General features: G+C 41.3%; 1 protein-coding gene across 1 annotated transcript in view; it reads right to left on the bottom strand.

Moving 5' to 3' along the window:
- Positions 1-10,851, bottom strand: part of C4H4orf45 (chromosome 4 C4orf45 homolog) — a 76,711-nt gene extending 65,860 nt beyond the window's left edge. The window contains exon 1 of the mRNA XM_021195251.2: positions 10,682-10,851. Within this exon, the coding sequence (XP_021050910.2) occupies positions 10,682-10,742 (61 nt within the window). The 5' untranslated portion in view covers positions 10,743-10,851. The remainder of the gene's footprint in view (positions 1-10,681) is intronic.
- Positions 10,852-11,174: the final 323 nt, after the last annotated feature.

Below are 11,174 nucleotides of genomic sequence, written 5' to 3'. Positions count from 1 at the left end.
GAACTCACTCTGTAGACCAGGCTGGCCTCAAACTCAGAAATCCGCCTGCCTCTGCCTCCCAAGTGCTGGGATTAAAGGCGTGCACCACCACTGCCCAGCCTGGACAGTGTTTTTAAAAAGCCTACAAGGTGAGGAGGAATAAAGAGATGGTTCAGTGGTTATGACATGTGATGACGCCAGCATCAGTTACAACCATCTGTAACTCTGGTTGCAGGGACTCAAAAGGGTTCCTCCATGGGTACCAAGTATGCACACAGTACGCAGCCATACATGCAAGAAAAGCACTCACACACATAAAATAAATAAATCTTTAAAACAATAAACAAAAAACCTACAAAAATCCACTTGGGAAAATTAAGATAATTTGGTTTGTATAAAAAAGGGATTTATTTGTTCTTTAAAGACAAAAGCAAACAAGCTTGTCATAGACATCCTCTCCCAAGGGTCGGGTCAATGCTTCTCAGCTCCATGGCAACGAATCAGATCAATGATGGCTAGGTCAACAATTTAAGGTGCAGTGATTAATTTAGAATTGCTGGCACCCCAAGGTAAGGTCTTTTGGTGTGATACCTAGGTTTTTGTAAAACTAATGTGTCTTAGAAGAAGAAAAACATTCAAAGAAAAATATTAAATATACAAGCTCACTGCTTTTGGTCTTTCAGTACCATGACCTCGAGAGTAAAAAACTCAGCAGGTGTCATTAGAAAAGCCAGAAGTTTGCTTCAAACAAATGGTTTCTTGCATCCCATCAGAAAATAATTTCCAACTAAGTTGTTAATTTTTTTTGTCTCCTCCTCCTCCTCCTTGGCCTACTGCTTTTTCTCCTCCATCTGTTTCTGGATCTCAGATATTGATCATGCTAGGCAAGTGTCCTACCACTGAGCTACAGCCCCAGCCTTGTAAGTCTCTATTTTTATTTCATTTAGTCGTCCCTGGCCAAAGATTTGTGGTAATAAGTTGGATACTAATCACAGATTCCAGCAACACACAAATGAATCAAGGCAAATTACATACTACGTCAACAGGATGAGTACAGTATTAAATAAATTAAATATCAACAAATAGAATGCAGCTTCACCAATCCGGCCTCTCAGCTCATTATTGTGTATGTGAATCCCGTTTTGGAAATCTGAGCTCTTTCCTTCGTGGACTGAAGTTGTGAGACTTAAGCCAAATGTGTGTGTAGCAGGAGAGCTGTCTCGTTCTTTCCTCAAACAGGAAACCACCGGCAATTCTGTGTGAAGTCATGTTCTATTTTTAAAATAATTGGATTTGAGACATAACTATTAGTGTGACAGTTTCACAGGGCAAGAGAGATGAATGAGGAGGACTGAAACTCAGACTAATGGAGCAATACTATTGAAAATTACACATACACTTGGGGTCTCCTCTACCCCTTCCTATTTCACCCATCACACTGCTTCTGCCCTTTCCTAGAGGCTTCCGGTACTTATTTGCTTCTAACAAAAGTCATATGTGATGGCCACCCTTTCAGAAACGGGGAGCACTGCAGTACTCCTGGCTCCCATACACTGGTTTCTCCTACACAGACTATGGCTGACTAAATGTGTTAGCTTTTTTACTAAGCCTGCAATCTGAGTATCACACACACAAACAGCCCAGGCACACAGAGGCTGGGCAGTGACGTCCATTCTCTCTGACCTAGGCTGGGTAAACGATTCAGCAGTTCTGAACTCTGAATACGGGTGGCTTCATGAAAAATGTCAGGTTAAGCTAGATCATCTACTTCTGTGCTTCTGTATTTAGTTAATTATTAATTAATTTTTTCTGAATGGGCCTTTCTGTGTTGCTTAGGTTGTATTTTAAACCCTGGGCTCAAGCAATCTTCCTGTCCCTGTTTCTGCAGTCTCTGGTGTGGTTGAGACTACAGGGACAACCACAGCATATGCGTATGGGCTTTTTCAGTGTCTCATAGTCACTGTTTAACACCGAGCTTTATTTTGGGTCAAGTGGAAACTCATGAGAAAAAACAATCTCGTAAAGAATGTATTTGTAAGTTAGGCACAATGGGATGGACATGTCTGTAATCCTAGCACGGGAGGCTGAGGCAGAAAGTGTCAGTCCTTGATGGAGCACTGGAAGTTTGCAAAGTCAGGCCAGCCTAGAGTGCATAATGAATTCCACATAAACCTAAGCAACACAGGGAGATTCTGTTTCCATGATGAAAAACTTGGGTGAGCAAGATGGCTCAATGGGCAGAGGTGCTTACTACCAAGATTAAAGACCTGAGTTCAATCCCTAGGACACACATGGTGGAAGGAAAAAAACCAGCTTTTGCAAGTTTTCCTCTGAGTTTCATGTTTATGCATTAGAGTCTATGTATGTTCTCCCACCCCAACAAACAATATGATGGCTAAGGATATTGAATATTTCTCAAATATATATTAGCCATTTGTAGTTCTTCTTCTAAGAACTGTCTATTCAGTTCTTTAGATTAGTTATTGATTAAAGGATTTGGGTTTTAAGTGTTTATATATATATATATTTTTTTTTCCCTCTATACTTCTCCCTCCATTTGGTGGATAGCTTTTTCCCCACCCCATTCTGTAGGCTCTCTCTCTCTCTCTCTCTCTCTCTCTCTCTCTCTCTCTGGTAATTATTTGTTTTACTATACAGAAGAAGCGTTTCAATTTCATATGATCCTATTTGTGAATTTATAAGATTATTTCCCTGTGCTATTAGAGTTCTTTCCAGAAACATCTTACCTATATCTTCAAATGTTTAACCTATATTCTAGGAATTTCAACATTTTAGTTGAAGTCTTTGATCTCTTTTTGATTGATTTTATGTTATGAATCTGATTTTATTCTCCTAACTGTAAATACCCAGTTTCCCCAGCATCATTGTTGAAAAAGCTGTCTCTTCTCCAATGTATGCTTTTACAGTCTTTGCTAAAATTTGCAATGTGACCTTACCTCTAAGTATTTTATTCTGTTCCATTGATTTGTTATTTGAAATAAAAGTTCCACTGCCTCCTAATGGTACCACCCCATAGATTGGGTCTTTCACTTGGACATTTGGAGGACCTTTAAGATTTAAATGACAGCATAACATTAATATTCCTCAAGAGCTGAAGCTGGCTGTAATTGGAGCTCTAGAGGCAAACTCGGTTTACGTGGGATAAAGTGCCAAGTTAAATGGACATATCAAGGAAGCAAGTGACAAGCCTAAGATGTGAAATGGTTGTCATGGACACTCAAGCCAGCTTCTGCAGCAATTAAGTAGGAGGAAGGACAGGCAACTGTAAGCCTTGAAAGGATGTAGAAGAATTGCTAGGTTTTAATGAGTTGATTGCTTCTGCTCGGGAGTACATTCTCCCTCTTACAGAGTTGCCCTCCCTGTAGATAAGAATAACTCATGTCCAGGCCTTTAAATACGATGTATATCTCCTCGATGTATATCTCCTCTATGTTAAACAACAACCTTCCTACTGTCTACTATGCTGGCCTAAACAATCACAACTAAATGTTAAAACAATTAAATGTTAATACACTCTCACAAAAAAGAAGAGACAAACAGGCCATCCTAGTCAATGTTATATAAAAATTTTTTAAAAGGAGATCTTTCTATATAAAATCCCGTGGTGTTCAAAAAAATGTTAAAAGAATAAAAGATAAAAATAATTTATATATAAAGATTAACATGGATATGTGTTTACAAATTAAACTAGAAAGCTTTTACAAGTTATAAAGATCTGAGTCAGTTATTTAAGGTACATAGAGGATGAGACTTAAATATATCATACACGATATTAAAGTTTCTAAGGTCTAGGATTAGCAATTACAAAAAAAACTGGCTAATGTAGGTCAAAGTTTATTTTAAACTATCTGGTTATTAAATGTATTACATAGGTTTAAAGTGTCAGTTTAGTGAACCTAGTCTTTTAGGTGACCTATCTATCCTCTCTTTAACTGGGTTATCATCTGCCATTCCTCTTTGTTACCAAAGCAGGGTCAAAACAGGTGTGTTCCTTCCGTCTGAATGACCCATCTGACCTACAAGGCTGGGGTCTGAGAGTGGTATGATATACAGTTTTTTGGACATGAACAGTTCATCATTCCTTGAGTTCTCAAGTCTCTAATTACCCACAGATTACCCCGTTCAATGGACATTTCCTAGGATGTAATAAAACCCCACCCCCTGGTTTCAGGATGGAACTCCCCTTTGACAGGTGAACCCCAGTATTCTAAAGAACTCTGCACTTCTGAAGGGGTGACATGAGGTACTGGTAGACTTGCCCTGGAGGCACACACCTGGTTTGAAGGCAGATAACTTCCAAAGACCCTCTCATTAACGTCCTATATGACTGTCTACAAGACAAAAGGTTCAACCAGACCTCTGGCTGAATATATATATATATATATATATATATATATATATATATATATATATATGAATGACATGGTCATTTTGGACAACAGGTTTTCATTAAAATGACACCAGGCTCTTATTAAAAAGTAGATTATTTTAAGTAGCATTTTTGCAGTAGTTGGAATCCACACCCATTTCAGCTGTGGCCTTTACCCAACAAGAGCAGACTGCCCATTTTGTTAATGAGTTTAGCAGCAAGTACTCTTAACCACAGAGCCATCTCTCCAGTCCTGACAGTGTGCTCTTGGGTCTGGTTATAAATTAACAGCATATGTGTTAAGAAACAAGTCCCATGAGGACTGGACAGAATCTTATAAACTATTGGTCTAATAAAGGGTTTTTATATCCAAGATACATGGAAAATCCTTAAGACTCAGTGATAAGAAACCAAAACTGCCCCATTTACTCTAAAGTGGGTAAACTTGAATCAATGACACCAACAAAGGCAGAGACAGCAAGTAACTATATGGAAATATGTGCAGCATTGCTGACTGGTAGAGAATTATGAATTCACAGAGCAACTGCACATCTGCTAGGATAGTTAAAAGTAAAAATAACAGAGTCCTATGTGCTGAACAGGACACAGAGCTGCATGTGTGTCCCTGCTAATGGACACACAAAATGGCAGAGTTAATTTAGAAGATCGTTGAGCCACTTCTTATGAAGCTGTACGGGTTGGATTTTTGTTGTTTGTTTTGCTTTCTGTTGGTGTGAGCATGTGTTATCTCAGAAGAGGGGGACCTCAGTTGAGAAACTGCTTCATCAGATTGGCCTGTAGGCAAGTCTATGGGGTACTTCTTTGATTTATGCTGGAGGGTCCAGTCCAGTGTGGGTTGTGCTATCACGGGGTAGGTGGTCTTCAGTTGTGTAAGGAAGCAGGCTGAGCAAGCCATGGGGAGCAAGTCAGTAAGCAGCACTCCTCCATGCTCTCTGCTTCAGTTCCTGCCTCCAGGTTCCTGCCTTGAATTCCTGCCCTGTCTTCCCTCAGTGATGAACTGTGACCTTGGATATGTGATCCATTCCCCAAGGTGCTTTTGGTCATGGTGTTTATCACAGCAATACAATGCTAATTAGAAAAGAAGCTAAGCATTTGATACACAAACCACACAGCTAGAGATCTTTGAAATAGACTTGAAAATATGTCTAGTCAAAAGCATAAACACAAACATTTATAGAGGTTACCTTAACAAATGCCCCAGACTGGAAAGGAGCCTTCAAAAGGTGAATGGATTAGCAAAAGGAAGAGTTGTCACACAGAGTGATATTATTTAGCCATTTAGAAAAAAAAAAAATCAGTCACTAAGCCACAAAAGCCCCTTTATTTGTGTAATGAAAGGAACGCAGCAGTCTAGCAAGCACACACAGGGTGTGATTTCAGCTCTGGGGCATTACAGAACAGGCAAGGTTATAATACATGCTTCTGAGTGTGGCCGTTTGTTTGTTTGCTTGCTTATTTTACGTTTTGTTTAGTTTTCAGACAGGGTCTCATATTTTGTCTGTTAACTATATAAATAGATAGGTCAGTCCCAAACCCATGGCCTAAGGGGACCCTCCTACCTAGCTTTAGCTTGATGGCAAGGCTGTAGAGTAAAACTATCAGTGGTTGTCAAGAATGTAAAAAGAGAAAAGAGAGAAAATGAATGAGGCAGGGGGAATCTTTAGTTAAAACTGTTCAGTATGCTTCTATGCGGTAGATATACCGGTACCCTTAAGAATTTGTCAAAAAAAAAGAAAAAAAGAAAAAAACATTTATAAAGGGACAATTTAATGTGTGACAATAAAGAATGACAGAATGACTTGGGAAGTGCAAGAGGAAGATCGTAGGTATTATTCAGACTGTAAAACATCAAAACCCTATACTACAAATGTAGGGACATTCAGCAAAGGGGCTGGAGAAGAAATGCTGCTGCCTTAGTCGCTGGAAACAAGGAGAGTTTGTGAGACCAGAGGCAAAGGAGCTGTAAGGACACGCCACACTTGGTTGGTGAAGTTTTGCCCACAGGACCAGTTAATAACAGATCTGGATCCTGAGCCTGAGTAAAATGGCAGTGGGGAGGGAAACACATTTCTCACACTGCAGTTGAGATGCAGAGATAAGCCAAAGGAAGTGGCCAGAATGACCCCAGGGGAAAGAATTACTGTTAGACACAAGATTAAAACTCATCTTGAGGGTTAGAAACAGCCCCCTCGTGACTCTGTGAAGGAGAGTCAGGAGATGACAATAGACCTGCTTTAAGGCCAAGCTCTTCAGTCTTATTATTTTCACAATGACCAGGTAAGGGTCTCTGTGATAATTACCCAGCATAGAGGAGGCAGGCAGGCATGTACGAAAGAAACCCATCTGCTAGCTGGGGAGCTATTGGCGTTTAATAGCTGCTGGAAGAGGAAAGTCTCTCTCTTTTTTTTTTTTTTTTTTTTTTTTTTAAGTTAATGTGACAGGGCCCTGCTAGGTCAACCACATGCCAGGACAGAAACTACTCTGGGCAACACAAACTGGACTTGTCAGAGGAAAGGAAACACAAAGAAAGAAATGTCAAAGTTGGGTGGAGAAAGGAATTGGGGGGGGGTGAATATGTTTAAAATGCATTGTATAAAATTATCAAAGAATAAATAATGTCATCGAAAGGAAATATAGGCTCTATTACAAAGAAAGGAGGGAAGAGCGTCCTAACGTCACAAGGCCACAGGACAGTAGAAAGGGGCAGGAAAGGAGGGAGACGCACAGTAATCAGCCCACCTCAGAGCCTGCAGGGGAGGCAGGCAGAAGCCTTAGGAAAAAGGCAAGCCTGGTGGCCCTGGCAGGAAGAGACTGGCAGCTCTTCCCACGAGCCCTCACAGGCCTCAAACCCAATTGCAGCTTTTGCTAAGAGAGTGACACCTCTGGGGTGGTCATCAGTGGGGAAGAGTACCATTTTGTTCTTCTGTAGAAATCAGAGGACCCCCAACTTGAGACCCATCTTATGTAACAGAGTCAACCCCTGACACTATTAATAATACGCTGCTATACTTGTAGACAGGAGCCTAGCATAAATGTCTCCTGAGAGGCTTTATCCAGCAGCAGATGGAAACAGATACAAAGACCCACAATCAAAACATAAGGCAGAAGGAGTCTTGTGGAAGAGTCGGGGTAGGATTGAGTCAGCTGGAGGAGCCAAGGGCACCACAAGAAGACCTGTAGAGTCAACTAACCTGGTATCACAGAGACTGAGCCACCAGCCAAAAAGCATTCAGGGGCTGAACCTAGGCCCACTACACATATGTAACAGATGTGCAGCTCGGTCTNCATGGGGGTCCCCTAACAATTGGAGCAGGGGTAGTATATGACTCCCTTGCCTGCCATTGGATTCCCTTCCCCCTACCTGGACTGCCAGGTTGGGCCTCAGTGGGAGAGGTTGTGCTTAGTCCTACCGGGACTAGATGTCCCAGGGTGGGGTGGTACCCAAGGTGGGGGGCATCCCCTTCTCTGAGGAGAAGGGGAGGGAGTAATAGGGTATAGGGTGGGACTAAGAGTAGAGGAGGGAGGGGCCTTCTGTCAGGATGTGAAGTGAATACAAATAAATTATTGAATAAAAAGAAACCAGAGGGCATTGGGTGAGCACTATGTTAGAAGGGAACAGTGTTTAAAACCCAGCTGACGTGGGGACCTGAGGACAGAGAACAGCCACAAAGAGCTTGAATTTAGCCAGCCATGAACCCAGAGACAGCCCCAGAAACAGTTATAAACTACAAGAAGGCTAAATGAGTCAGGATTGTGAGTTCAAGGCCAGCCTAGACTACCTAGAGAGAGTCTGTCCATACACACTCCACTCATTCATCCTGACCTTAATATAGACACAGATGGTTGGTATACACACAACTTTATCTATAGATACATGCTTATACAAGTTAGCACATACAGACAAATTTCCTTATTCTGTCAGTCTAAACTGTCTGAAAGGAATGACCCTCCAACAGCAATGATCACCCCTGGTACCTGATGAAAGAAACCAAGAGAACAGCGGGTCCTAGGACTAGAGCCAGAAGGAAAGGAGTCAGAATACAAGTCAACCAACCCCATTCCGTGTCACAGTATGCCAAGGTGGGCACAGCAGACAGCAGGAAGAGCACAGTGGCCAAAGCTGGACAGACTTTACAACACCAATGGTTAGCATCTGAGCCTAGGCCAAAGCATGAATATTCATGAGTTTATATGAATATAAATGAGTGAATCAATGAAAAGATGAGGAGGAGATAACTCTCTCATGCAGAGGTGTTTCAGTTGAGGAGTACAGATGCTTCAGTGTCAAGGCTGCACAGTAGTGGAAGGGGAGAAGAAAATGACATCATCACCTACCAACTTCCACTTCAGCCGGGTACTACAGTCAGGATCCACAGTGTAAGTCAGGCTTACATATTTGTACAACATGATGCAAATGTTACTTTTCTTTTGTGATAGCTCTCCTAAATAACACACACACACACACACACACACACACACACACACACACGTCTGTATGTACTCTAAAACTGACAAGGCAAAAAGATACTCAAATTGTCACAGGCCATTGACTCTTGGGAGGTGTGACAGCTAAATGCCATGCGGTAGATTTGTGGAATAGAAAAGGACATTAGGTAAGACTAAGGACATCTGAATAGAGTGTGCATTTTAGCTAACATTTCAGTTAATGATGCTTTGCCATTGACTCATGAATTGTAACAAGTTACCCTGCTAACAAAAAAGATCTCAACTGAAAAGAGCTGGGGATAAAGCCCAGCGTGGTGGCGCACGCCTTTAATCCCAGCATTCCGGAGGCAGAGGCAGGCGGATTTCTGAGTTCGAGGCCAACCTGGTCTACAAAGTGAGTTCCAGGACAGCCAGAACTACACAGAGAAACCCTGTCTCAAAAAAAAAAAAAAAAAAAAAAAAAAAAAGAAAAAAGAGCTGGGGTTAAATCACGGGCTTAGTGCTCATAAAGCCCTGGATTCAACCCTCAACCCCAGATAAATAACTGAGGAAGCTGTGGTGGGATAGGAAAATGTTCTGTACTTCATAAATTTCCTGTAAACCACTACCACCCAATCCTTTTAAAGACTAGTTAGAAAGACTCCACAGTAGGAGAGATTTCAGATGCAGGAGGGAACACCCAGTACCATTCCTCAGGTCTCCGTGTGCGTTCCTGACTACTGCAGACTCACACCCACCCTAGCCAGTGTGTTTTTACCAGCCTCAGCTTTCATCTTGGTTTGTCCCTTCTGAAATTATCTGGACAAAATGTAGGTCTGTGGCCATCCTGAGCCAGCTGTTCTGTGGAGGGAGAGGAAGGGCTACTGGCTTTAGATCTGGTCGCTATGCTCCACCTGATGCAAAACAAGCCAGGATCGAAGGAGACTTTCTGTTACACAGGCTCTAAGACTGGAAAAGTTGGTTCTGTCGGCTCCAAAAGATTTACAAGACAGAACTGGATGAGAGCGGTGATAGAAGACTCGCAGATGCCCACAGTAAGTGAGCAGTGAATTGTTTTCTGCAAGGTTGTTATAGATATGCTCAGAATTTGAAAAGAAAAAAAAAGATAAAATAAAGGAAATACGATGGAAATTTGCTTCATGTCCATTAGACTTTGATGTGGTTCATCATATTATAGGTTTATTTTCTAAGATTTGATTATTATAACTTTACACACACACACACACAGAGCCAAAATCATTGAAAGTATAAGTTAAAAGAATAAAATATAATCCAACAATTTTATGAGGTTTAAAGCACATCTTCAATAAAATAAAATAAAATAAAATAAAATAAAATAAAATAAAACAAAACAACCTGGTTTTGCTTAGTGTGGTATGCATACTTTCAATCCTAGCACTCAAGAGGCAGACTAAGGTGGAGCTCTATGAATTTAAGCTCAACCTGGTCTGCATAAAGAGTTCCAGGTCAGCTAAAAACAAAACAACAGAAACACAGAATAATGCTTAGAATTTTACATTCCTTTTAAAAGTAATCTATTTAATTTTGCTCAAATTCTTATCCATAAAACAGGTCCAGTTGTAAGAGATGCAAGAAATCTAAATCACTAATAGTGAAAAATGTGACCAAGATAATTTTTATTAACATCAAACGGTTTTCCTTACACTAATCATGATTATGCTATAGAAAAACCTTCATTTACCCAAGTTAGCTTTGGTAGACTAACAGTGGCTGTAATGACCTGTTGATAGCAACAATGTATCCATGACAGGCACAGTCCTGTGGTTATTTCACTGCCCCATGACTGCTTAGATCTCAGAGAAAATGAAGACGTGCTCTGCTCACCTGTGATGACCATGCGCTTTCCCACCGTCTCACAGAGTGGCTCCCGGTGTGACAAAGCCATGGCTGAAGTTTAAATTTCTTTGCTGCAATTACTGCCTGAACGACTTCAGAACAGTGAATGCACCAGTAAGTGGCAAAGACCGTGTCTCTGCTCTCCTTGTCTATGAACTGGGCTGGGCGGTTGCCGAGGATGCTTTATGACACAGGGAACAGATGTTCCAGAACCAGAGCTCTGAATTCCAGTTGCCAAGAGCAGACAGAACTGGAGTATGCCCAAGAGCTTCATGCCGCCACCACTGTTCATAACCAACCAGAAGAATCTTGTCTACAAAGTCCTACAACAGCCTAACGGGCTCTATCACCTGTGACTTTCAGCATTTCTAAAGAATGTCCTACAGGGACAAGTTTCAGGGTGAAGATAAAAGAAGGAAGGAAGGAAGGAAGGAAGGAAGGAAGGAAGGAAGGAAGGAAGGAAGGAAGGAAGGAAGGAAGG

This window comes from Mus pahari, chromosome 4 (genome assembly GCF_900095145.1).
Source record: "Mus pahari chromosome 4, PAHARI_EIJ_v1.1, whole genome shotgun sequence".
Lineage (NCBI taxonomy): Eukaryota > Metazoa > Chordata > Mammalia > Rodentia > Muridae > Mus > Mus pahari.
The sequence above is the reverse complement of the archived record's forward strand: the minus strand, read 5'-3'. Positions and strand labels throughout refer to the sequence as shown.